General features: G+C 35.5%; 1 protein-coding gene across 4 annotated transcripts in view; it reads right to left on the bottom strand.

The window, feature by feature from the left end:
• Positions 1–27,497, bottom strand: part of WASF1 (WASP family member 1) — an 83,222-nt gene that overhangs the window by 11,117 nt on the left and 44,608 nt on the right. For all 4 annotated transcript variants that reach the window (XM_068551056.1, XM_068551055.1, XM_068551057.1 and 1 more), the window contains 2 exons: positions 14,491–14,651; positions 8,842–8,976 (listed from right to left, as the gene is read on the bottom strand). In XM_068551056.1, coding sequence (XP_068407157.1) covers positions 8,842–8,976; positions 14,491–14,623 — 268 coding nt within the window. In that variant the 5' untranslated portion in view covers positions 14,624–14,651. The remainder of the gene's footprint in view (positions 1–8,841; positions 8,977–14,490; positions 14,652–27,497) is intronic.

Here is a 27,497-nt window from a genome sequence, read left to right as displayed (position 1 = left end):
TCAGGCAAATGCCAATACATTCTACAAAATGAACCAATATTGAAAACATTATGCTTAGAAATGAAAGAAGCCAGTCACAAAAGACTATATATTGTATGATTCCATTTATATGAAATGTCCAGAATAGGCAAATCCATAGAGACAGAAAGTAGATTAGTGATTGCTGGAGGCTATGGAGAGAGGGAGATGGGAAGTAACTACTGTTGGATATAGGGATTCTTTTTGGGGTGAGGAAAATGTTCTAAAACTGACTGTGGTGAGAGTTGCATAACTCTGTGAGAATACTAAAAACCACTGAATCATACACTTTAACTTTAGACAAGTTAATTGTAGGGTGTATGAAATATATTTCAGTAAAGCTGTTTTTTTGTTTTTTTCTTTTTAAGTACTGTTTGGCTTTTTCTCATATCCAGACCTATGAGTTTATATCTTTGCATGTAGAGGAAACTTAGCATAGTAAGTACTCACCTCTCCTTATTCAGGCATTAAATTAAGTTATGCCAGAAGTTGGTTCAATCACCAAAACAGCCATCATTATATTCTACCTTTTGCTTTTTCCAGTGATATCCTTTAATATTTTTATTGTTCAAGTTTAGATCTATTACGTAACTTACATTTATAATAAAAATGTTATTCCACAAAAAATATTTTGAACAGAGGATTATAAGAGATTCACATTAAATAATACTCTAGGGTAGATAAGTGAAAATTATGTTCTTAGTAGTTTCACTTCTCTTTGTTAAAAAATAAACAAACAAAACAGAAAGAGGCATTTGAGAAACATCACCACTCAATGTATTCTATCAAGGCATGAAATGTTTTACCACTAAAGTTTCTACCATTATTTTAGCCTGTAACGTGGTTTTTTTAACCTAATATCCCTAGTTTAATATCTCAGCATAGAACACTTTTGTCCTATACACTGGCAATTTGGGAACTTTTTTGTTTTTGGAAACGTTCATTTAAATTGGGAAGTAACATTTAAATAACGAGATCAGATTCTAGCAGTTTAGCAATATGTACACACAAAAGCATATTAAAAGGAATTGCATTCTTAAAGAATCAAACCTAAGAATTTCAGGTAATTTTCAAATAATTTTTATTTCTAAGACAAAAGTTTACAAACAAATTATAAGGCAGAAAAGAGAAAGAAAATGGAGGAAGAGTCTGGCCAAAGAAATTTTATGTCAAAAAATGAAGAGCTATTTAATATACAAAAAGAAGAGGTAAAAAAGGAAAAAAAGAGTAGAAAACCCAGAAGACTCATGCTAATACATTTATACATAAGCCACCAATCTATTACAACATGTACAACAAAGGTCGTGGGTAAAAAAGTTGTGTAGTAAGTTCCTTTTTTTTTTTTTAACACCTTTATTGGAGTATAATTGCTTTACAGTGGTGTGTTAGTTTCTGCTGTATAACAAAGTGAATCAGCTATACATATACAAATATCCCCATATCTCCTCCCTCTTGCATCTCCCTTCCACCCACCCTATCCCACTCCTATAGGTGGACACAAAGCACCGAGCTGATCTCCCTGACTATGCGGCTGTTTCCCACTAGCTATCTATTTTACATTTGGTAGTGTATATATGTCCATGCCACTCTGTCACTTTGTCCCAGGTTACCCTTCTCCATCCCCGTGTCCTCACTCATGTCCATTCTCTACGTCTGTGTCTTTATTCCTGTCATGCCCCTAGGTTCTTCAGAACCATTTTTTTTTTAAGATTCCATATATATGTGTTAGCATTCAGTATTTGTTTTTCTCTTTCTGACTTACTTCACTCTGTATGACAGTCTCTAGGTCCATTCACCTCACTACAAATAACTCAGCTTCGTTTCTTTTTATGGCTGAGTAATATTCCATTGTATATATGTGCCACATCTTCTTTATCCATTCATCTGTTGATGGACACTTAGGTTGATTTCATGTCCTGGCTATTGTAAATAGAGCTGCAATGAACATTGTGGTACATGACTCTTTTTCAAATATGGTTTTCTCAGGGTACATGCCCAGTATTGGGACTGCTGAGTCGTATGGCAGTTCTACTTTTAGTTTTTTAAGGAACCTCCATATTGTTTTCCATAGTGGCTGTATCAATTTACATTCCCACCAACAGTGCAAGAGGGTTCCCTTTTCTCCACACCCTCTCCAGCATTTATGTTTGTAGATTTTTTGATGATGGCCATTCTGACTGGTGTGAGGTTATACCTGGTTGTAGTTTTGATTTGCATTTCTCTAATGATTAGTGATGTTGAGCATATTTTCATGTGTGTGTTGGCAGTCTGTATACCTTCTTTGGAGAAATGTCTACTTAGGTCTTCTGCCCATTTTTGGATTGGGTTTTTTTTTTTTTTTTTGATATTGACCTGCATGAGCTGCTTGTATATTTTGGAGATTAATCCTTTGTCAGTTGCTTCTTTTGCAAATACTTTCTCCCATTCTGAGGGTTGTCTTTTCGTCTTGTTTATGGTTTCCTTTGCTGTGCAAAAGCTTTTACGTTTCATTAGGTCTCATTTGTTTATTTTTGTTTTTATTTCCATTTCTCTAGGAGGTGGGTCAAAAAGAATCTTGCTGTGATGTATGTCATAGAGTGTTCTGCCTATGTTTTCCTCTAAGAGTTTGATAGTGTCTGCCCTTACATTTAGGTCTTTAATCCATTTTGAGTTTATTTTTGTGTATGGTGTTAGGGAGTGTTCTATTTTCATTCTTTTACAGGTGGCTGTCCAGTTTTCCCAGCACCACTTACTGAAGAGGCTGTCTTTTCTCCATTATATAGTCTTGCCTCCTTTATCAAAAATAAGGTGACCATATGTGCATGGGCTTATCTCTGGGCTTTCTATCCTGTTCCATTGATCTATATTTCTGTTTTTGTGCCAGGACCATATTGTCTTGATTACTGTAGCTTTGTAGTATAGTCTGAAGTCAGGGAACCTGATTCCTCCAGCTCCATTTTTCTTTCTCAAGGCTGCTTTGGCTATTCGGGGTCTTTTGTGTTTCCATACAAATTGTGAAATTTTTTGTTCTAGTTCTGTGAAAAATGCCAGTGGCAGTTTCATAGGGATTGCATTGAATCTATAGATTGCTTTGGGTTGTATACTCATTTTCACAATGTTGATTCTTCCAATACAAGAACATGGTATATCTCTCCATCTATTTGTAACATCTTTAATTTCTTAAAGTGTCTTATAGTTTTCTGCATACAGGTGTTTTGTCTCCTTAGGTAGGTTTATTCCTAGGTATTTTATTCTTTTTGTTGCAATGGTAAATGGGAGTGTTTTCTTAATTTCACTTTCAGATTTTTCATCATTAGTGTATAGGAATGCAAGAGATTTCTGTGCATTAATTTTGTACCCTGCTACTTTACCAAATTCATTGATTAGCTCTAGTACTTTTCTGGTAGCATCTTTAGGATTCTCTATGTATAGTATCATATCATCTGCAAACAGTGACAGCTTTACTTCTTCTTTTCCGATTTGGATTCCTTTTATTTCTTTTTCTTCTCTGATTGCTGTGGCTAAAACTTCCAAAACTATGATGAATAATAGTGGTGAGACTGTGCAACCTTGCATTGTTCCTGATCTTAGATGAAATGGTTTCAGTTTTTCACCACTGAGAATGATGTTGGCTGTGGGTTTGCCATATATGGCCTTTATTATGTTGAGGTAAGTTCCCTCTATGCCTACTTTCTGGAGTTTTTATCATAAATGGGTGTTCAACTTTGTCGAAAGCTTTTTCTGCATCTATTGAGATGATCATATGGTTTTTCTCCTTCAATTTGTTACTATGGTTTATCACATTGATTGATTTGCGTATACTGAAGAATCCTTGCATTCCTGGGATAAACCCCACTTGATCATGGTGTATGATCCTTTTAGTGTGCTGTTGGACTCTGTTTGCTAGTATTTTGTTGAGAATTTTTGCATCTATGTTCATCAGTGATATTGGCCTGTAGTTTTCTTTTTTTGTGACATCTTTGTCTGGTTTTGGTATCAGGGTGATGGTGACCTCGTAGAATGACTTTGGCAGTGTTCCCCCCTCTGCTATATTTTGGAAGAGTTTGAGAAGGATAGGTGTTGGCTCTTCTGTAAATGTTTATAGAATTCGCCTGTGAAGCCATCTGGTCCTGGGCTTTTGTTTGTCGGAAGATTTTTAATCACAGTTTCAGTTTCAGTTTCAGTGCTTGTGATTGGTCTGTTTATGTTTTCTGTTTCTTCCTGGTTCAGTCTCGGAAAGTTGTGCATTTCTAAGAATTTGTCCATTTCTTCCAGGTTGTCCATTTTATTGGCATAGAGTTGCTTGTAGTAATCTCTCATGATCCTTTGTATTTCTGTAGTGTCAGTTGTTACTTCTCCTTTTTCATTTCTATTCTGTTGACCTGAGTCTTCTCCCTTTTTTTTCTTGATGAGTCTGGCTAATGGTTTATCAATTTTGTTTATCTTGTCAAAGAACCAGCTTTTAGTTTTATTGATCTTTGCTATCGTTTCCTTCATTTCTTTTTCATTTATTTCTGATCTGATCTTTATGATTTCTTTCATTCTGCTAACTTTGGGTTTTTTTTGTTCTTATTTCTCTAATTGCTTTAGGTGTAAGGTTAGGTTGTTCATTTGAAATTTTTCTTGTTTCTTGAGATAGGATTGTATTGCTATAAACTTCCCTCTTAAAACTGCTTTTGCTGCATCCCATAGGTTTTGGGTCGTCGTGTTTTCATTGTCATTTGTTTCTAGGTATTTTTTTATTTCCTTTTTGATTTCGTCAGTGATCTCTTGGTTATTTAGTAGCATATTGTTTAGCCTCCATGGGTTTGTGTGTTTTACAGTTTTTTTCCTGTAATTGATATCAAGTCTCATAGCGTTGTGGTCGGAAAAGATACTTGATACGATTTCAATTTTCTTATATTTACCAAAGGTTGATTTGTGACCCAAGATATGATCTATCCTGGAGAATGTTCCATGAGCACTTGAGAAGAAAGTGTATTCTGTTGTTTTTGGATGGAATGTCCTACAAATATCAATTAAGTCCATCTGGTCTAGTGTGTCATTTAAAGCTTGGGTTTCCTTATTTATTTTCACTTTGGATGACCTGTCCATCGGTGAAGGTGGGTTGTTAAAGTCTCCTACTTTTATTGTGTTACTGTCGATTTCCCCTTTTATGGCTGTTAGTATTTGCCTTATGCATTGAGGTGCTCCTATGTGGGGTGCATAAATATTTACAATTTTTTTATCTTCTTCTTGGATCGATCCCTTGATCATTATGTAGTGTCCTTCTTTGTCTCTTGTAATAGTCTATGTTTTAAAGTCTATTTTGTCTGATATGAGAGTTGCTACTCCAGCTTTCTTTCGGTTTCCATTTGCATGGAATAGCTTTTTCCATCCCCTCACTTTCAGTCTGTATGTGCCCCTAGGTCTGAAGTAGGTTTCTTGTAGACAGCATATATACAGGTCTTGTTTTTGTATCCATTCAGCCAGTCTATGTCTTTTGGCTGGAGCATTTAATCCATTTACATTTAGTACAGTTATCTATACCTATGTTCCTATTACCATTTTCTTAATTGTTTTGCGTTTGTTATTGTTGGGTCTTTTCCTTCTCTTGTGTTTACTGCCTAGAGAAGCTCCTTCAGCATTTACTGTAAAGGTGGTTTGGTAGTGCTGAATTCTCTTAGATTTTGCTTGTCTGTAATGGTTTTAATTTCCCCGTTGAATCTGAATGAGATCCTTGCTGGGTAATCTTCATTGTAGGTTTTTCCCTTTCATCACTTTAAATATGTCCTGTCACTCCCTTCTGGCTTGTAGAGTTCCTGCTGAAAGATCAGCTGTTAACCTTATGGGGATTCCCTTATATGTTTTTTGTTGCTTTTCCTTTGCTGCTTTTAATATTTTTTCTTTGTATTTAATTATTGATAGTTTGATTAATATGTGTCTTGGCACGTTTCTCCTTGGATTTATCCTGTATGGGACTCTCTGCACTTCCTGGACTTGTGACTATTTCCTTTCCCATGTTAGGGAAGTTTGCAACTATAGTCTCTTCAAATATATTCTCAGTCCCTTTCTTTTTCTCTTCTTCTTCTGGGACCCCTATAATTCGAATGTTGGTGCGTTTAATGTTGTCCCAGAGGTTTCTGAGACTGTCCTCAATTCTTTTCATTCTTTTTCTTTATTCTGCTCTGTGGTATTTATTTCCACTATTTTGTCTTGCAGGTCACTTATCCGTTCTTCTGCCTCAGTTATTCTGCTATTGATCCCTTCTAGAGAATTTTTAATTTCATTTATTGTGTTGTTCATTATTGTTTGTTTGCTCTTTAGTTCCTCCAGGTCCTTGTTAAACGTTTCTTGTATTTTCTCCATTCTATTTCCAAGATTTTGGATCATCTTTACTCTCATTACTCTGCATTCTTTTTCAGGTAGACTGCCTATTTCCTCTTCATTTGTTTGGTCTGGTGGGTTTTTACCTTGCTCCCTCATCTGCTGTGTATTTGTCTGTCTTCTCATTTTGCTTAACTTACTGTGTTTGGGGTCTCCTTTTCGCAGACTGCAGGTTCATATTTCCCGTTGTTTTTCATGTCTGCCCCCAGTGGCTAGGGTTGGTTCAGTGGGATGTGTAGGCTTCCTGGTGGAGGGGACTGGTGCCTGTGTTCTGGTGGATGAGGCTGGATCTTGTCTTTCTGGTGGGCAGGACTGAGTCCATTGGTGTGTTTTGGGGTGTCTCTGACCTTATTATGATTTTAGGTAGCCTCTCTGCTAATGGGTGGGTTGTGTTCCTGGCTTGCTAGTTTTTTGGCATAGGGTGTCCAGCACTGTAGCTTGCTGGCCGTTGAGTGGAGCTGGGTCTCTTAGCGTTGAGATGGAGATCTCTGAGAGAGCTTTCGTTGTTTGATATTACATGGGGCTGGGAGGTCTCTGGTGGACCAATGTCCTGAACTTGGCTCTCCCACTTCAGAGGCTCAGGCCTGACACCCAGCTGGAGCATCAAGACCCTGTCAGCCACACGGCTCAGAATAAAAGGGAGAAAAAAAAAAAAGGAAAGATAGAAAAAATAAAATAAAATAAAGTTATTAAAATTTAAAAAATTATTAGTAAAAATAAAAAAGTAATAAAAAAAGAAAAAACAAAATGAAAGAAAGAAAGAAGAGAGCAACCAAGCCAAAAAACAAATCCACCATTGATAAGTTCTGAAAACTATATGACAAAACAAAAACAAACCAAAAAAAATGGACAGAACCCTAGGGCAAATGGTAAAAGCAAAGCTATACAGACAAAATCACACAAAGAAGCATACACATACACACGCAGGAAAAAAAGGAAAAAAAAAAAAGGAAGAGAGCAACCAAATCAATAAACAAATCTACCAATGTTAATGAGCTCTAAATACTAAATTAAGATAAACATAAAACCAGAAACAAATTAGATGCAGAAAGGAAACCCCAAGTCTATAGTTCCTCCCAAAGTCCACTGCCCCAATTTTGGGATGCTTTGTTGTCTCTTCAGGTATTCCACAGATTCAGGGTACATCAAGTTGACTGGGGAGATTTAATCTGCTGCTTCTCAGGCTGCTGGGAGAGATTTCCCTTTCTCTTATTTGTTCGCACAGCTCCTGGGGTTCAGCTTTGGATTTGGCCCCGCCTCTGTGTGTAGGTCGCCTGAGGGCTTCTGTTCTTCACTCAGACAGGATGGGGTTAAAGGAGCAGCTGATTCGGGGGCTCTGGCTCACTCAGGCCGGCGGGAGGGAGGGGTACGGAATGCGGGGTGAGCCTGTGGCGGCAGAGGCCATCGTGATGTTGCACCAGCCTGAGGCATGTCGTGTGTTCTCCCGGGGAAGTTGTCCCTGATCACAGGACGCTGGCAGTGGCGGGCTGCACAGGCCCCTGGGAGGGGAGGTGTGGATAGTGACCTGTGCTTGCACACAGGCTACCTGGTGGCTGCAGCAGCAGCATTAGTGTCTCATGCCCATCTCTGGTGTCCGCGCTGATAGCTGCGGCTCGCGCCCATCTCTGGAGCTCGTTTAGGCGGTGCTCCGAATCCCCTCTCCTCATGCACCCTGAAACAATGGTCTCTTGCCTCTTAGGCAGTTCCAGACTTTTTCAAGGACTCCCTCCCAGCTAGCTGTGGTGCACTAGCCCCCTTCAGGCTGTGTTCACGTACCCAACCCCAGTCCTCTCCCTGGGATCTGACCTCCGAAGCCCGAGCCTCAGCTCCCAGCCCCCGCCTGTCCCGGTGGGTGAGCAGACAAGCCTCTCAGGCTGGTGAGTGCTGGTGAGCACCGATCCTCTGTGAGGGGATCTCTCCACTTTGCCCTCTGCACCCCTGTTGCCGCGCTCTCCTCCGTGGCTCCGAAGCTTCCCCCCAACCCCCACACCTGTGTCCGCCAGTGAAGTGGTTTCCTAGTGTGTGGAAACCTTTCCTCCTTCACAGCTCCCTCCCAGAGGGGCAGGTCCCGTCCCTATTCTCTTGTCTGTTTTTTCTTTTTTCTTTTGCCCTACCCAGGTACACAGGGAGTTTCTTGCCTTTTGGGAGGTCTGAGGTCTTCTGCCAGCGTCGAGTAGGTGTTCTGTAGGAGTTGTTCCACATGTAGATGTATTTCTGATGTATTTGTGGAGAGGAAGGTGATCTCCACGTCTTACTCCTCTGCCATCTTGAAGGTCTCCCCCCGCCCCATGAGGTGTAGTAAATTCATGTTTTGTGTGTTTATGTGTGTGTGTATGTTTCTTTGATTAATTGAAGCACATTTCTCCCAGTTGTTGTTTTTTTAATAAATTAATGTATAATAGTGTTCTTAAATACATCACTCATCCCACCTAACCAAAAACATACATGTGAAAGAAAATATAATATGAATAAACTTACATTCTTCTTCTTTAGGATCAAGCTGTGTAACACTAACAGATAAACGGTCCACACGTTCTTGTAATGAGTTAACTCTGAAGGAAAAACTATGTGCCTCATTGAATAATTCTCCAAATATATCTTCAGCATATTTACCTAAGCAAAAATGAAGCATATACCATGAAATTTAATGTTATCAGAGATAAATATGAAACAATTTAACATTTAAAACGCTGCCCCAATGAATTTGGTATTTACTTGAAACTAGTTTAAACTTTAAACCCTAGCCTAAAGTAATCCAACTGTGATAGAGTGAGAAAAAAACACAAACCCTGGGAAATACAGTTTTAGATACTAGCTCTACCACTTCCTGGTAGGTGACTTGTGGCTAAGGAAATACTCTCCTGCTTTATCCCTATCTACACACCTGTTGAGGGTTAGAGAGGTTATAATGTAAAGTATACATAAATAATACATCTCTTAATCCCAATTCAGCATTTATAAACAGACGCTACACTAGAACTGAATTTCAGGCCAAGTGGCAGAATCCAAGATACTTCATAAACCTAGTAGATGACCTAATCTCAGGAACACCCATAATACAGATTCTGAAAATTTATGAGAGATATTTTACATTTTCTCTCATTCTAGTTTCTTAAAAAATCATAAATCTAAAATCACTGAATTCCTCTAGTCATGTAAATTTCCATTACTGTAAAGAAGAAGCCAAAATAATCCCATTCTAAAAGGAGAAATAAAAATTTCTATCTAGTAAATAAGCCAGGGAGAAGTTTTAGATGACCTATAATTTTAAAATGTTCAAGTGTATTTAGAACATATAAATAAATGCTCACAATATAAAGATAAGTCAATCACTATCTGTACCTTTGAATAAAAAAAAAATTGATGGTCTTCCTAAATCAAGACACTTTAGACCCAAGTGTACTGTCTAGGTTAAACGTAGCTCAACAGTAAGCTGTATAGAGTCCTGTAACAGGGTACTAAATACTTATAGAATGAATTCATTAATCTCACCAGTTTACATTTGAACAATGGCTGTCTTATTTTCAAAGCACTTCAATATATTATCAGTTAAATCAACAAACATTTACTGAGGGCTCACCCTGTGCCTGGTAGGTGTATTTCTTACTGAAGACACCAAGAAATAAAACATAAAATACCTGTCCTAGAAGATTTTATAATCTTTAGGAAAAAATCATAACTTTAATCTCTCTATAATAAATTAAGAGAAAAAGGATAATTTTATATATATTCATTTGCTCACATATATTCTTTAAACCAAAATGACTGGGAATGTCTTATGGGCCAGACAGTGTACCAGATCCTGGAGATATAAAAATGATTGGAAGTTCTCTGCCACTGACGGGTTTTGAACAGAGGGAGAAACAGACATTTAAATAAACATGAAAACCAATTTAATAAATAAGTCCAAATCTTTGTTCCATTCACTTTGAGGCCTTGGCATCAATTTCCTTACCTATAAAACAGGAATAAAAATATCTCCTTCAAAGAAGTTATAAGAAAAGGAGACAAAAGAAGGAGAGGATGGGGGGCAATGGTAGAGTACCTGATACAGGATAGGGGCTCAACAACAGGCAGCTCTTACTATAAAACGAGGTAAAAGCCACAGAGCACAGAGAAAGAAGCATCTAAACGTTTGGGTGTGGGATGGTATTAGAGACACTTCCAGAGACACAGAGTTTCTCTGGCAGATAAGGGAAGCATCCCATACCTTTATTCATCAAATGTTAGGGATACAGAGATGGAAGAGACAATTTCATCCCTAAAAGAACTTAGTTTAATACACGGATCTTTAATTTATAGTCTGTATACCACCTGAAATTATATGCAGATTTTTAATGCATTTGCATTGTTCTGGAAAGAGAGCCCACAGATTTTTATTTTTTTTAACAGATTTTTTAAAGAGAGTTTACACTTTCCCCACCTCAGGTTTAAGTGCCAAAGCACTGCAGTGGATAAGATAAACACCCCCATCTGTTCTCTTTTCATCTGTTCTCTTTTGATATTCCTTCTTACTTTCCACATCTACCTCCTCCTTCCCCCCCAGAGACAGGTGAAAGGAATAAAGTTTGCAATGTAAAACTAATTGTGTATGATCTGAATTTCAACTAACCTTACATTTATTATACTATGTCTCTACTCAAGAATCTATGAGGTCTCATTACCTCTGATGTTAAAATCTAAATCCTCTCAGCTAACACTGTCCTCCATAATCAAGCTCCACCTTACATGTCTAATATCATTTGTCCCTTTAATCCCCCTCATATATTTATTTTTGCCTCCATTCATCTGCCTACTTCTACATGCAAGTTGAAATGCCTTCCTTCTTCATTCACCTCCAGTTTCCAAATTCTTTTGTTCCTTAAAGGCCCAATTCAATTCACATTTCATTCAGCAAGCCTCTTCTAATGACTTCACCTATGCCTATCTCTCTTTTCTCAGTTCCTATAATCTAAAACTCCTGATTTTAATTATATACATGCTCACACTGTTTGAAACTCACATAATTCATAATATTAGACTCTTCAACTAAATGGGGTATGTTCTTTTCAGACAAGAAACATGTACCTTTATCACACAGCAGAATATTCAGTGTTATCTGTCCATCGTCTATTATCTAATTAGTCTTATAGAGCCAATCTATTTATCCACCCTCTTACCCATCTACTTTCCTATCTATCTGTCAAATTTTCTATGATTGAGAACAAGAAGTAGGCTCTATCAGCTCATCTTGGTAGCATGAACTGACTATATTCAATAAGAGAAAGGCCTTGGGAAGAGAAAATGTAAAAGATCTCTCAGGAAAAAAAAAAAAAAAAAGATCTCTCAGGTAATTAGAGTCCCAATGGTTGTTAAATAAGATGGCAATAAAATGGGGAAACTTATGGTATAGCAGAAGAAATTTAAATAAAGTGAATTCTATGTTTTCAGTAATTATCTATTATAAAACAGAATTGTGTTCCGCTAGGAAAAACAACTGAACCAGATGCATATTTTTCCAAGGAAGAGGTCAGGACGATGTGCAGCCCCAAGCAATGCTGAGCTCTGTAGTTGACCTTCACTGCTGTGTGCTATATAGCACTTTTGGTGCTAGGAATAGTACCAAAGTGAAAATCTGAATTACCTAGAACCATTCTGAATAGCCTAGTTTTCTAAGTAATTCAGAAATTATTTAATGCATTAATTATTATTTTAAGTATTTTGGATGGAAACTAATGTAAAATCTACTCTAAACTTCCTTATCTTCTTAAATAAAAATTAAACATAATTTAACCTTTTATTGAGGACTTATAGTTATGAATTGATTATGAGAAACAACAGCTTTTTTTTTAAATTTTTTAAAATTTGTACAAGAGAGAAACAACAGCTTTGAAATGTATAAGAATATTTGCTTTTACATTAAATGGCCTCTTTCCAGTTTTTATGGTGCTTTTTCTCTTATGTCACTTCTTCCTTTGCAATAAACTACATCTTTTGGTTGGCTTCAGTAATGCCTGCTTCTATTATCTCCACCCCGTATCTCCTCTTTTAATGCTCTGAAACATTAATGTTTGGAAACCACATCATAAACCCTGTCTGAATTACCAAAGTAAAAGTAAACAATTTGGGAGAGGGACCAACTGGTTATTTTATGTGCATGGTCTTTAGTGTTTGGGCTTGTTTATTCTGGCTATCTAGAGGCCTTTTAAATTTAATTCCAGGTTCTCAACTATGTCACGTGGGAAAGCTGCCAGAGAGCTTAATTCTGGAGTGGTAAACTATTGTTACACCTTGCTACAATATTTTATGCTTTTTCTCTTTTTTTCTTTTTTTGAATCTTTACAAACTGCTTGGAAAATGCCTCTATAGTCTCTGATTCCAAGTTTGAAGTACCCAAAACCTAATTTAGTTATATTTTTACAATGTATTTCTATTTTCAGTCTGGCTACAACATGACCATGTGCTTGCTGACAGATGTTGCTTATATGGACTTTCTGTATCAAACTTGAAAATTCCTTAAATTTTCACCTTCAGGTTATGTAAGAAACAGGTTAGTACTGCAAAACTGACACACATTAGTTCTAAATTCTATATTGAAACCATGCTTAAAACAAGATGTTTATATTAGATCTAATATTCATTTTAATTTAAAGAAATATTTTAACCAAATTTATTAATGTCATTTCTATGCTCTTAACATATATTTTAATATTAACAAGCTGATGTACCCATATACATATAGAATATATAAATTTTATATGAAGTTATGTTACGTTAATAGAATCTAACAGATCATAAAACCAATTAGTGCTAGCAAATGACTTTAAACAATATGGCTAATCATATATTAATGTACTTTCTAGGCCTTTTCTTTTGACTCGTCTCAAAAGTACACTTTATATTGAATTTCTCAAGGAAGAAACAAGTAAACAATACGTTAGTGATTCACTGTTGATAGCTAACCTGAAAAAAAAACCCCCACCAAATGGGACAAGGAATACACTTAAATTCAAAGAAACAGTCTTTTAATTTACTCTTACAACTGTTTCATAGGCAATGTAGAAATTTAGTGCTCTCACCAAGAATATTCTAATATAACTTTTTATGTTGCTCTGACTACATGTGTATGTCCAAATGCTCTCACTTGAAACAAATCAGATTAACAACATCTTTTTACCTTGTGCTAAGTACTCAATTATAAAAAGAAAGGACAAAAGTTAAAAGGAAAAGAAAAGAGGAGCTAATCCTGCCTATAAGGCCAATCTATGTGGGTGGGTATGGCTGATAAATCTAGGACTACTTAGAGAAGATATCTAGACCAAGAACATCTTGTTTTATCTTTAAAATGAAATATAAATGTCTAATAAAAAGCTAATCCTTCAATTCAAAAGATAAACTAGATTTAAAAAAATTTTTCTAATATTACATTTAGAATAAATGGGAAATGATTTATTTAATTCCTTAACCTAGTAGCTCTGTTCTGTAATCTTATAATGGAAACATACTGCCTGTCTCCTCCTCCCCTAACCTGTCCCTTCCACTGGCCTATTTTATCTGACCAACCTGCTTGCCTTCTGTCTGCCATCATGCTGCAAATCAGACACTTGACTGATATCCTAATGTCCTTTAGACAACTCACCTGACTAACCTAATTCTCTGACTAGTTAGTTACTATTCCACATCTTTCACTTTTAGATATTTGGCAATATAAAAATATTTCCCTAGGCTAATAAGATATATATATGTATATAAAGAGAGAGATACTAGCATCCCAAAACACAAATAGTTTAAGCCTCTAAAAAAGTAAATAGCGATAACAAGCAAGCAAAAGTACAACTTGAGCACCACCTTTTACAGACTGAATTATATTTTTAAAACAATCTCATTAATTCTTAACCATCATGTGATTCTGTTCCTAAAGATTCTATCCTTATTTCCCTTTCCCAGAGGAAACATGCAGGGGAAGAAGAAATGATTCTAAAACACATTAATTTTACTTAAAATGACTACATTTTTCAAGATAACTCTGTGCTCTTCTCATCAACTATCCCCCCCCCCCAAATTAATCACAAGAATATCGTCTTAATACCCTAAAGCATAACATTCTGGTTTGCGAGTAATATTTTTAATTGATGTAAAAATACTTACTTAGGCTACTTAGTTGTCTAATTATATTTGCCAAGGAAATATTGGTTACACATTCCAGTTCATTCTTAATTCCTCTAGGCAGTGCTGTGTGGCACAAGTGCCTAGGATCGATGTTTCTTTTCACTAATGGCATCTTGAGATCAACCTCTATGCCAGTTCACCTGTCGGAAATCAAACAATAAGTTAACACTTTTCAGTTTCGACCAACACAGAGTGAGACCTTATCTTTTACATTTAATAATAAAATATTTGCTAGTATGGAGATGGTGAAAATGGAGTCACCGGACTAAATGAATCAAAGTTGATTTGTTAACCATTTTTATCTTCAATTATTAGAATGTCAACATTATGTAAAATATTTTTTTTAAAAACTTACTTTCAATGTCAATTCCTTCATGGTGAAATCATAATCATCATCACTATTATTCTCCTAAAACCACTGATTTTACTTACTACAACTAGGGGTTTTGTTCTAGAGAGTTAGTATGAAAGGTCCTCTGTAAGGAAGTACCTAAAAGGATTAAAGAAACTGCAAGAGTACTATCAAAATTACACTTCTACATAAAATGTATCAGGCATTCAATAGCTCAGAAATCAGATAGTCCAAGTAGCCCTACATCCTCAATCTAATCAAAACCAACCAAATATTTATTTAATTGATCAAATGGTCCAACCTTCTTTGAATTACAGTCAGTCTTCACTTCCCAGGCTTCCCATATGCACAAATTTCAGCTTCCACAGTTTAGTTAAATACCAGTCTCCCAACAACATGGTTCCAACTTCACTTACCACAGTATACTAAGTGTGAGTAACTACATAAATACGAACTTCTTTGCTGGCACTTCAGTTCACAGGTCACTATGTTAATAAGAGATGCACATCATTTCAGTGACCAATCACATCACTTCTTTTCAAAGTCTGTTGGTGATAGGTCACTTCTCATCTGTTATTCAGTTCGCCTACAGACAGCAAAGCATGTAACTGGTTTACGTCTTGCCTTCCAGTGATAAACTCATATGAAATTTTACAAAATGGTAACTGAAAGAGGGAACTGGCCAACAAACATAAAAGTGTGGCACAGAAAGGAAAAATGATGACACTGGAGTGAAATTCAAATTGAATGTAAGTGGAGTAAGAAAAAACAGCTGATTGCGGGAATGTTGTCACTGCCACTGTTTGAGAGACACAGATATGCAGTCAGAGGAATTTAGTGAAGGTGAAATTATTGATGTAAATGAGGAAAGTAGTTGTGACAAAAAGGAAGATGTCCCAGAAGAAGTGACAACAGCAAAAAACTTCACAATAAAGGAATTCTCGGAGACATTTCATGACACTGAAAGTGCGAAGGACAAAGTGTTGGAAGCTGATCCAAATTTAGTAGAGGGACTTCCCTGCTGGCACAGTGCTTAAGAATCTGCCTGCCAATGCAGGGGACATGGGTTCGGGCCCTGGTCCGGGGGGATCCCACATGCCGTGGAGCAACTAGGCCCTTGTGCCACAGCTGCTGAGCCTGCGCTCTGGAGCCCGCGAGCCACAACAAGAGAAGTCACCGCAATGAGAGGCCTGCGCGCCGCAGCGAGGGGTGGCCCCTGCTCGCTGTAACTAGAGAAAGCCCATGCGTAGCAATGAAGACCCAACGCAGCCAAAAATAAATAAATAAATAAATTTAATTTTTTAAAAAAACCAAAAAAACAAAAAACAAATTTTGTAGAAAAGAGTAAGAAAATTTGCCATGGCACAGAAAAGATGCTTACTCTACTAGCTCTGTTTTTCTAAGTTATACAAGCAGAAGGCAAAGCACTGTTCAAACTACTCTTGGTTAAGTTTTTTACAAAGAAATAAAGCACTATAATTCTAATTGTTTCTAATGTTTCATATCACATTGTACTAAATTAATATTAGCTTTACTATTTTTTTCATTTCCCTATATATTTATAACCAACATAGAAGAATTTTTAATGTTTTGACAAAAAGTTTTAAAGATTATGGAACAACTGTTATTTTTTCCCACTGATTATCGAGATCATTTGGTACAGTTTTATCTTGTATGGTCATCTTTTTTTCTTTTTGGTCCCACACTACCATACAAAGTGAGGACTGCCTGTACTTACCTACTGGTAAACAATGTTTACTGAAGGAAGGCATTTAGTATTTACTGAGCTTTAATCACTACCAAATGGAAAGTTTTGGATAAATCTCATTGCATTTAAGTGTTACTCATCACCATTCTTTAAAAACAAACTTTTACATGAAATCTGTCCTCTCCGACCTGTTTGCTCAGCATTCTCTCTACAATTTTAAACCTTTTTACAATTGTACAACATGAAACATGTAGGAAAAAAAGTATACAGAATCGTACAGCTCAATGATTTAAGCACCTAGCAAGCTAACATAAGAAATAAAACATAAGAAATAACATAAGAAATAAAAACCCCAGAACCGTCCCACTTTGGTCTCCTCCCCAGTCACCCTCGCTTCCTTTCTCCCCAAAGGTAACCATTATTCTGACTCTTACAATACACATTTCCTTGTTTTTCTTTATACGTTCTCACCTTAAGCAGATAACTCTAAACACTGTAGTTTTGTTTTTATTGCTTTTTGAAGTTTATGTGAATAGAACCATACGATATGTATTATTATTTTGTGTCTTACCCTTTACAGTCAACATATTTGTAACATTCATCCATGTTGCTTTGTGTAACCGTAGGATGTTCATTTTCAATGCTGTAAGATATTCCACTGTATAACTACACCGCAATTTATTTACCCATTCTAATGTTGATATTATATACATGAGTGTTTCCAGTTTGAGGCTATTATGAATAACAGTACCATGAACATTCATGTACAAGTCTTACAAATGTGTCTTACTCTACACATTTCTGTTGGAAATATACTTAGGAGACTAGCTTGGTTAAGGATATGCACAGCTTGAACTCTAGGAGATGATGTCAAACTGTTCCAAAAGCGACTGTACCAACGTGTATACTCCTTTCAGCAGTGTAAGAGGCCGCTGCTGCTCCACATCCTCACGACACTCAGTACTGTCAGTTTTTAAAAATCTAGCAATTCTTGTAGGTAAATTGTGATAACTTACTGCAGTTTTATGTTTTCCCCGGTTACTGAGAGTTTCTGCACCTTTTCATGTGTTTATCTTTTGGATTTTTCTCATCTGAGAAGTGCCTAGTCAATGCTCTTGCCCACCTTCTATTTACCATTTGTTGTGTTAGGGTTGATTTGTAGGAACACTGGATATGAGCCATTTAAAGGTTATATATGATGAAAACACCTTCTCTTGTGTCACTTGCTATTTCATTCTCTTGATGTCTTTTATGAGAAAGTGATGGAATTTATCAATAGTTTTCTTTTAGGTTTAGTATGAAAGCATAGGTTTTTAAATCATTTTATACACTAAGATCATAAGTATGATATTATCTCTTAGCTTTGTTGTTTTGCCTTGCACTTTTAATCTATAATTGACATGGAATTAATTTTTGTGAATCGTGTTAGGTAGCAGTCAAGTTTCTTACATATTATTCCAACACCATTCACTGAAAAGACTGTTCTTTCCCTATTGCTCTACAGTGGCGCTTTTGTCATAAACCAAGTTTCTATGTATTTTTAAATCCATTTTGAGTCTAGAGCTAATCTTAGTGGAGCTTTACAGTAAGTCTTGATATCGAATAGGGTAAGTCCTCTTACCTTGTTCTTCAAAAATGCTGTTTATTCTTGGCCCTTTGTACTTCCATGTGAATTTTAGAATCAGATTATCAGGTTATACACACAGACACAAACACACCTATTGGGAATGTGACCAGAACTGTACTAAATCTATAGATCGTATTGGGAAGTAGGGTTATCTGTACAACACTGCATATTCCTATCCATGAATATAGTGTATCCCTCCAATTATTTCAGGTTTTTAGAATGTTTCTTAATAATGTTTTATAATTTTCAGAATAGAAGTCATACATCCTTTGTTAGATTCATTTGTATGTATGCGATTTTTTTTTACAATACTAGAAATGGCATATTTTGTTTTCTCTTTATTGTATATATAGAAAATAAGTTAATTTTTGAATATTGACTGCATATCCAGAGACTTTCCTAATCTCCACTAACCTACCTAAAATTATTTTGGATTTTTAAAATGTATACAATCTATTATATATGATTAATGACTGTTTATTTCCTTCTTTCTAATCTTCATTTATTTTTAATTTTATTTTTTTCTTCCTTTTTTTCCCTTATTGCATTAGCTGGAACCTTTAATACAATGTGAGATAGAGTATTATTGTCTTTTTCCTAAACCAAAAGGGAGAGCCTTCAATATTTCACAAGATGCCTGATATAAGGTTTTTGTTGTTATTGTTGCTTTGCTTTGTAGACACTTTTTTTTCCTTTAAGTATAGTTAATTTAAAATGTTGTGTTAATTTCTGCTAGACAGCAAAGTGATTCAGTTATTTATATTATTATATTATATATTATATTATATATATATATTCTTCTAAAAATTCTTTTCCATTATGGTTTATCACAGGATATTGAAGACAGTTCCCTGTGCTATACAGTAGGACTCTGTTGTTTATCTATTCTATATATAATAGTTAACATCTGCTAACCCCAAACACCCAGTCCCTTTCTCCCCCATCTCCCTCCCCTTTGGCAACCACAAGTCTGTTCTCCATTGTAGACACCTTTTAATAGCTTAAGGATGTTCCTATATATTCCTAATTTGCTAAGATTTTTAAAAAATAATGTTGATTCTATAATTTTTTCCTACATCTATTGTAATTATGTGACTTTCTTCTTCTGTTGTTAATGTGGTGAACTACACTGATTGATTTTTTTTTATGTTAAACAGCTTTGCATCCTTGGAATAAACCCAGCCTGGTTGAGATGTATGTGGCAGGGCAAAATTATGGCCCTCCAAAACAATCTATGTTCGATTCCCCAGAATTTGTGACTGTAGTACATGGCAAAGGGAAATTAAGATAGCAGTTGGAATGAAGGTTGCTAATCAGCTGACCTCAAAATAGGAAGATTATATCGTTTTTATTGTATTGCTGGATTTGGTTCTGGTTTGTTACTAAGTTTATTAATTTTTGCATTTATGTTCATGAAAGAAATTGGTCTATTATCTTCCTTTCATGTATTGTCCTTGAGAAGTCTTTTGTATTAAGGTTATGCTGGTCTAATAAAACAAGTTGGGATATGTTCCCTCTTTCAACTATTCTTTGGAAGAATTTGTAAAAGATATGCATAATTTTTTTCTTAAAAGTTTGGTATAGTTCAATTATGAAGCCATTTAGCCTCAAGTTTCCTTTGTGGGAGGGTTTAATATTATGAATTCTTAAGGGAACTCTCCTACACTGTTGGTGGAAATGTAAACTGGTACAGCCACTATGGAGAACAGTATGGAGGTTCCTTAAAAAACTGAAAATAGAGCTACCATATGATCCAGCAATCCCACTCCTGAGCATGTATCTGGAGAAAACCATACTTTGAAAAGACACATGTGCCCGAATGTTCACTCCAGCACTGTTTACAATAGCTAGGACATGGAAGCAACTTAATGTCCATCAACAGAGGAATGGATAAAGAAGATGTGGCACATATATAGAATGAAATATTACTCAGCCATTAAAAAGAACGAAATAATGCCATTTGCAGCAACTTGGATAGACCTAGAGATTGTCATACTGAGTGAAGTAAGTCAGACAGAGAAAGACAAATACATGATATTGCTTATATGTGGAATCTTAAAAAAGGCTATGGGACTTCCCTGGTGGCACAGTGGTTAAGAATCCGCCTGCCAACGCATGGACATGGGTTCGAGCCCTGGTCCAGGAAGATCCCACATGCCACAGAGCAACTAAGCCCATGTGCCACAACTACTGAGTCTGCGCTCTACAGCCCGTGAGCCACAACTACTGAGCCTGGGTGCTACAACTACTGAAGCCCATGCGCCTAGAGCCTGTGCTCCTCAGCAAGCGAAGCCACCGCAGTGAGAAGCCGGTGCACCACAATGAAGAGTAGCCCCCGCTCACCGCAACTAGAGAAAGCCCGCGTGCAGCAATGAAGACCCAACACAGCCAAAATAAATAAATAATAAAAAATTTAAAAGGCTACAAAACAGAAAAAGAGTTACAGATGTAGAAAATAAACTTATGGTTACTGGCAGGTAAAGGAGTGGAGGGATAAATTGGAAGATAGAGATTGACACATATACACTACTACATATAAAATAGATAACTAATAAGAACCTACTATAGCACAGGGAACTCAATACTCTGTAATGGCCTATATGGGAAAAGAATCTAAAAAAGAGTGGATATGTATGTACAACAGATTCACTTTGCTGTACACCTGAAACTAACACATTGTAAATCAACTATATCCCCAATAAAAATTATTTAAAAATATTATGAATTCTTTCTTTAATTGTCATAGAATTTTTGACATTCTCTATTTCTTTTGTTAATTTTGGTAAGCTGCATTTTCTAGAAACTTATCTACTTCATTTAAATTTTCAAATTTCTTGACATCAGATTATTCTTATGACTTTCCTATGATTATAAGATTGTAAAATATCCTTGCTTTCATTTACTATATTGATTAATTTTGCATGCTATTTTTTTAAATCACAAAGGGTTTATCGATTTTATTAGTCTTTCTAGAGAACCAATTTTTGGCTTTACTGAATTTCATTATTGCTGGTTTATTATTTCTCTCCTGTTTTCAGTGGGTTTAATATGATGCTCTTTAAAAAAATTTCTTGATATAGATGCTTATTGATATTCAGCTTCATTTCAGACATATGGTTTTAAAATTATAAATTATCCTCTAAGCATATATTTAACTGTATCCCTCAAATTTTTTAAAATAAATTTATTTATTTATTTTTGGTTCCGTTGGGTCTTTGTTGCTGCATGCTGGCTTTCTCTAGTTGCAGCGAGCAGGGGCTATGCTTTGTTGCAGTGCATGGGCTTCTCATTGCGGTGGCTTCTCTTGTTGCGGAGCATGGGCTCTAGGCATGTAGGCTTCAGTAGTTGTGGCTCATGGGCTCTAGAGCGCAGGCTGAGTAGTTGTGGTACACGGGCTTAGTTGCTCTGCGGCCTGTGGGATCTTCTTGGACCAGGGCTCGAACCCATGTCCCCTGCATTGGCAGGCGGATTCTTAACCACTGTGCCACCAGGAAAGCCCCTATCCCTCAAATTTTGATATGTAATAATTTTGCTATGGTTTACTGCAAAATATTTTCTAATTTACATTGTGATTTTTTTTTGCTCCATGGGTTATCTAGAAGTATATTATTTTGATTAACAAACATATGGAGATTTTCCAATTATCTTTTTGTTACTAATTTCTAGCTTAATGGCATTATAGTCAGAGAGTATATTCTGTATTATTTCAATCCTTTAAAATGTATTTGCGTTTACTTTATTGCCCAGCATATAGTCAATTATACATAGAGAATGTATATTTTGTTGGTGGTGGTTACAGTGTTCTACATATGTCCATTAGTTAGATTTGCTAATTGTGCTCAAATCTTCTGTAGTCTTAATGATTTTTTTGTCTCTGGTTCTATCAGAGAGATGTGTTAAGATCTTCCACTATGATTACAGATTTATCAAATTCTCCATATGATTTACACATTTTGAGACTATGTTATCAAGTACATTTATCACTATAAAGTTCTCTTTATCACTAGTAATACGGCTTTTGCTTGCATGATATAGCTTTTCCCATCCTTTTCCTTTCAACCTTCTTGTATCCCTATCCCTATGGTTTACACATGTCATTTCATAGCATACAGTTAGGTGTTTCTTTTTCATTCATTATTTTTTTAACTCAGTTTGACAACCTTATTAGTATGATGCTGATGTTCCCTCTGCCCGGGATACTCTTCTTGCCCACATTCCCTCTCTTCCCTACTCCTACTAGTCCTTTAGATTTCAACTCAAATAAGAGCATTCCCTGATGCCCCAGCCCTAGACTAGATCAGGCCCTTCTGTTAAAATTTTCTCATAGGACCTTATAATGTTTCCTTATAGCATTTGTCTCAGTTTGTAATGACATATCTTCATGACTGATTTCTGTTTCTCTCCTTTATTAGTTTTAAAGCAGATATCGTGTAGTTTGTTCCTCATAGTATGCTGGATGCCGGGTACATCACTGGCACATAAAAATAATTCAATATATATTTATCGAAAAGCTCAACAATTCTTAACTCCAACTCAAATCTCTCTCCTAACCTGTAGATGCATTTATGCAACTATCCCCCGTACATCTGTACTTGGAAGTTCTGTAACATCCCTCAAATTCAATATGTCCTAAACTTAACTCATTACATTTCCTCTTCAAATCTAGACATCACCTTTAATTCTGTCCCACCACCACAGTTCCCAACTATATCCAATAGGAAATAAAGCCTTACTAATTCTATCTCATAAACATCTCTCATATTCTATTGTTCCTTTTCTATTCTAACTTCTGCTGCTTTAATTCAAGCCCTGGTCATCTCTCACTTGGTTGAACTAGACTTTCTGTCTTGAGGCTTACAGCTTTTGCCTGCCATGCCATCTATATCAGCACTCCCATCACAGCGTTAAGAATATTGTCAAAATTTTGAATCTGGTAACATCACTGTCCTACAAAAACAAACTCTTCAGTGGTTCATTGCTGTCAGGATAAAGTCCAAACATAATATACCAAGTTCTTCAGAATTTAGTCCCTCCCAATGTCTCCTAGCTTCATTCATACTACACTCCTTCTACCTTATGCTCTAACACACCTTGCTGCGTTACAGTCCTGCCTTTACTCATGCTGTTCTCTGTCTAGAATGCTTTTCCCTTTCTTATCCTCACAGAAAATAGCTGTTCAAGACTAGACTCAAGCATTACCTCTTTTCTGAAGCATGATTTAAGCCCCAGGCAGATGTAACTATCTACTCTTTGGTGCCCTCAACTCTGACCCACATATGCGTCTATCCAAATACTACCAATTACACTCTTCTGTATTGCACTTATATGTTTACATGTCTATGCTTGAATAAGAACTCCTAGAGGACAAAAAAATCTTGCCTTACTCAGCTTGTCCTTCCAAGATCTAAGAAATGGAAGATGTTCAATAGTTGATGATAAATAAAGGGAAAAAGAAGAAAACCGTTAACTGTAAGGAGGCAAAAAAAATTCTTTAGGTTACTGAGTGGAGAGGACACACACACACACACACACACACACACCCCTTTCTAAAGCAACTATTTAATTATGATTCTAGGGAGTTGTTCTTTTCTATGTGCATGGAAAATACATTTGAGAAAAATAATATCTTTCTATTCTATTTGTATTGTGGAATCACAGGCTTACTTGTTTCACCCTCCCAAGAGAAAGCATGGACCACATAAACCATTTATATATTTTATATATATATATATTATATATATATAATATACACACACACACACAGACATGCACATACACACATATATATACACAAAAGTATAAAGTAATATGTAAAGTGTCAAAAATAACCCAAGATCAGGTATCATAGCAATTTTATGGCTTTAAATATTAGAAAAATAAATTATCATTTTCAGAACTCAAAAATAGCCCATAAAATTTATTTTGAATATTTAAAGGACTCCTTTAGTTAGCAATTCCAAGGAAAATAAAATAGCTGCTTTTAAAAAGACTGCCATAAAGTAATTACAGTTAATAATTGCTTTGCAGGTTATAGAAAGAGCATAAGAATTAAGAATTAAAAGTATTTTATTATGTCATCAATGACAAGTATTGATTCCTTATATTCACTAATATGTTAATGAAACAACTAATCTATGATTGTTTAAGGGTATTTCTGATTTTTTTAAATGACATTAATATTAAATAAGAAAAACTTTATGTTAAATCATGGAAATATAATTTTCAAATTTTATAAGGATTCAAACTAAAGGATTATATTGTATTATGTAACCTAAGGGAACAGGTTAGAATAAAATGACTATTCTAATAAAAACAAATTTCAGTATTTTAAATACTTTAAGAGTTTCTGAGGGTGCAAATACTTTTTAAGAAAATTCCTACCTCCTTAAGAGTAGAAGCCACTTAATTATGCATAACAGAAGAATTAAATAAATTTTATATATTCCTTGGGAATATATAAAAATAACAAATTTCCCCTTTGTTATGAGCAGTAAACTTTAAAACTACTCACTACTCATGAATCTCTAAAATTCTACACACGAAGAGATGACAAAGCCAAACTAGGCACTCACAGGATTAAAGAATTATTGATCATGCAGAACATCTACAGTTATTTGACTGTTTTGAGGTGCTCTGGCCCTTGCTTAAAGAATCTGCCCTAAGAAGAGTGCTATCTTTACAAAAAAGAAATTATATTTTTCACCTCAAGTCACAATAGCAAAGTATTAAATTTTGGTTGAAAAGAACACACTGCTATATGAACTAAAGCAAAAAAGAAATGAAGAAATAAGCTACACACTGCAATTCATTACTGACGTTACTGTTAGATTCAAAAAGAAAAATGGATGCTAATGAAATAATTAATATTGTTAAACACTTCTAGAGTGGAAATGAGATTCAGTGTAGTCAAATTTGATTCCATGTTACTCTCAAAGAAAATATGTATTTTTTTAAAATTAATACAACCACTACTGAAACTCACTTGCATAAATCATACAGGCATAAAATCGCTCCAAGGTTATTTTTAGTGTTTTAAGAGATGTTAATTTGAAATTTGAGGTATGTAAACCACAAATGCAGATTAAATTATTTGAATAACGAGATCAGGTGTTCTTTATTCTATTGGAAAGTAATACCTCTAAAAGCAATAATTACCTATAAATATGTTGTACTTTACATGAAAATGGCAGTATTGACACACTGCCATCCATCCATTCATCTAGACATTCAATTACTGGACACCAATGGCTCAAGCACTATGCTAACTGCTGAAGATAAAAAGGTAAGCAAAAACAATCTCCCAGGGATTAGCTAGAATTTAGTATCTAATTATACTTATGATTAGTGCAATGAAGTAAAAAGTACTAGGTATTATAAAGAGATCTATTTCCTCAAGAAAATGACATTTAAGTTGGCACCAGAGGATTATTAGGAATTAGTTAGCTAGGTTGGGGGAGTTGGAGCATGTGTGTGTATGTTTTCATTCTAACTTAGAAGGTGCATCATACACAAAGGCCCTTAACTGCGAAGGGGTTTAATGTACTGGCAGCTATGAGAGCAGGCCAGTGGACAAGAGTACAGTGAGCACAGACTGAGAGTCAGATCAAGTAGGACCTTGAAGGTAATGTCAAAGATTTTCAATGTATCCTAATGGGAAGTCACTTAAGAATTTTAAGCAGAGAAGTGCCAAGATCAGGAATTGCTGTTCATTCTAATTGCTGCATGGAGACTTGGGGGGGTGAGTGATAGCAGAATAAATGCAGGTGGACCAGTTAGAAAACCCAGGTACAAGATGACAGAAGTTGTCCAGATAACAGAGATAGTAGTCATTTGGACTAGATGATGGTGACATAGAAGCATGTCAATTCAAGATATATCCTGAAAGTAGAATCAACAGGACTGATGATGGATTAGATGTAGGGGTGAGGCCCAAATTCTTGGCTTAAGAACATTTCTATGACAGACAAAAACTGAAAATTATTTCTAAATCACATCAATTATATGATATATTATTCCCTATCTACAAAGTCTACGAGATTAGGAAGAGATTTATGACCAATACTAGTAATAAATATAACCAGGTAACTGGGATCACAGAGAGAGTAATTTCATGGTATTTGCAGCATAGGGTTATGGGGGAATGATGGCTTTTAAAACCAAAACTAAGTGAGACGGTAAAGGAGCATTTAGTGACTTTCTTTTTCCCTTTTTATTTCTTTATATTTCATTATTCTCTATATGTCTACTTTATCTATTTCAGCCCCAAAGGAGAAATCTTAGATACACTTAACTCCTTTGTTTCCCTACACTGTTCCCATCTCCGTACCCTGTAACTTGAGTTCACTTGACTTCTAGAGTAGAGAGCCTGGGTAAAACAATATTCCTAGCATTTCACCTTCCAGTTTCCCCACTCATATGAAATTTCAAGCCATCTTCTTTCTGTAGGGAACAGCACAGCAAAAAATGGGTCTCTGTGTTGTTAACAATTTAATTTCTCCAATGTTGAATTGTACCTTTCTCTTCATGTGTACTATGAAACAGAATGGATGATGACCACTGACAATAACAACAGCCATACTATTCTGTGGAACTGTATATCCATAATGGGACGAATTTCATTTCTCTGTTTTGTTGAAATTTACCAAATAAGAGTTTAAAAGACCTCCTTAAATATCTTAAAGTTAACAGTGAAGTGATATATAGTATAGGGAAAATTTTAACATTTACACATCAAAAACTGAATAATGTATTAGCCTTTTTTTTTTTGTTTTTTGGCCGTGATGTGCAGCATGTGGGATCTTAGTTCCCTGACCAGGGATCAAACCCATGCCCCCTGCATTGGGAGTGCAGAGTCTTTACCACTAGACCACCAGGGAAGTACCACATTAGCACTTTTTTGGAAGAGAAAAAAATCTTTCAGACCTCTGATATTAGCTTAAATTATTTTTAATGTAATGTTACTTAGCAGTATACAGATGTACAATCAGATGTAAAATCCTTATGCTTATAACTCTTATGCCAAATATAGATATAAATCTATGAAACCAAAATAGATTTAAAATAAAATTCAACAAAAAAACCAATAAAATTCAAAATAACAGTATTAAATACAATTAAACCATTTTGCTTTAATTCCATCCTGCTTGCTATATGAATCTTGTACTGACTGCTCCAAAAACCTCCTTTATTTTGTTTATGCCTATCCTACTATGTATAAGAGCCTTTTCTCTATTTAAACTGCTGTGAAATTTTATTCATTCATTACCTGATTGACACTATTTAGGCTTTACTATTTACAA

This window comes from Eschrichtius robustus, chromosome 9 (genome assembly GCF_028021215.1).
Source record: "Eschrichtius robustus isolate mEscRob2 chromosome 9, mEscRob2.pri, whole genome shotgun sequence".
NCBI lineage: Eukaryota > Metazoa > Chordata > Mammalia > Artiodactyla > Eschrichtiidae > Eschrichtius > Eschrichtius robustus.
This window is presented reverse-complemented; position numbering and strand designations above follow the sequence as displayed.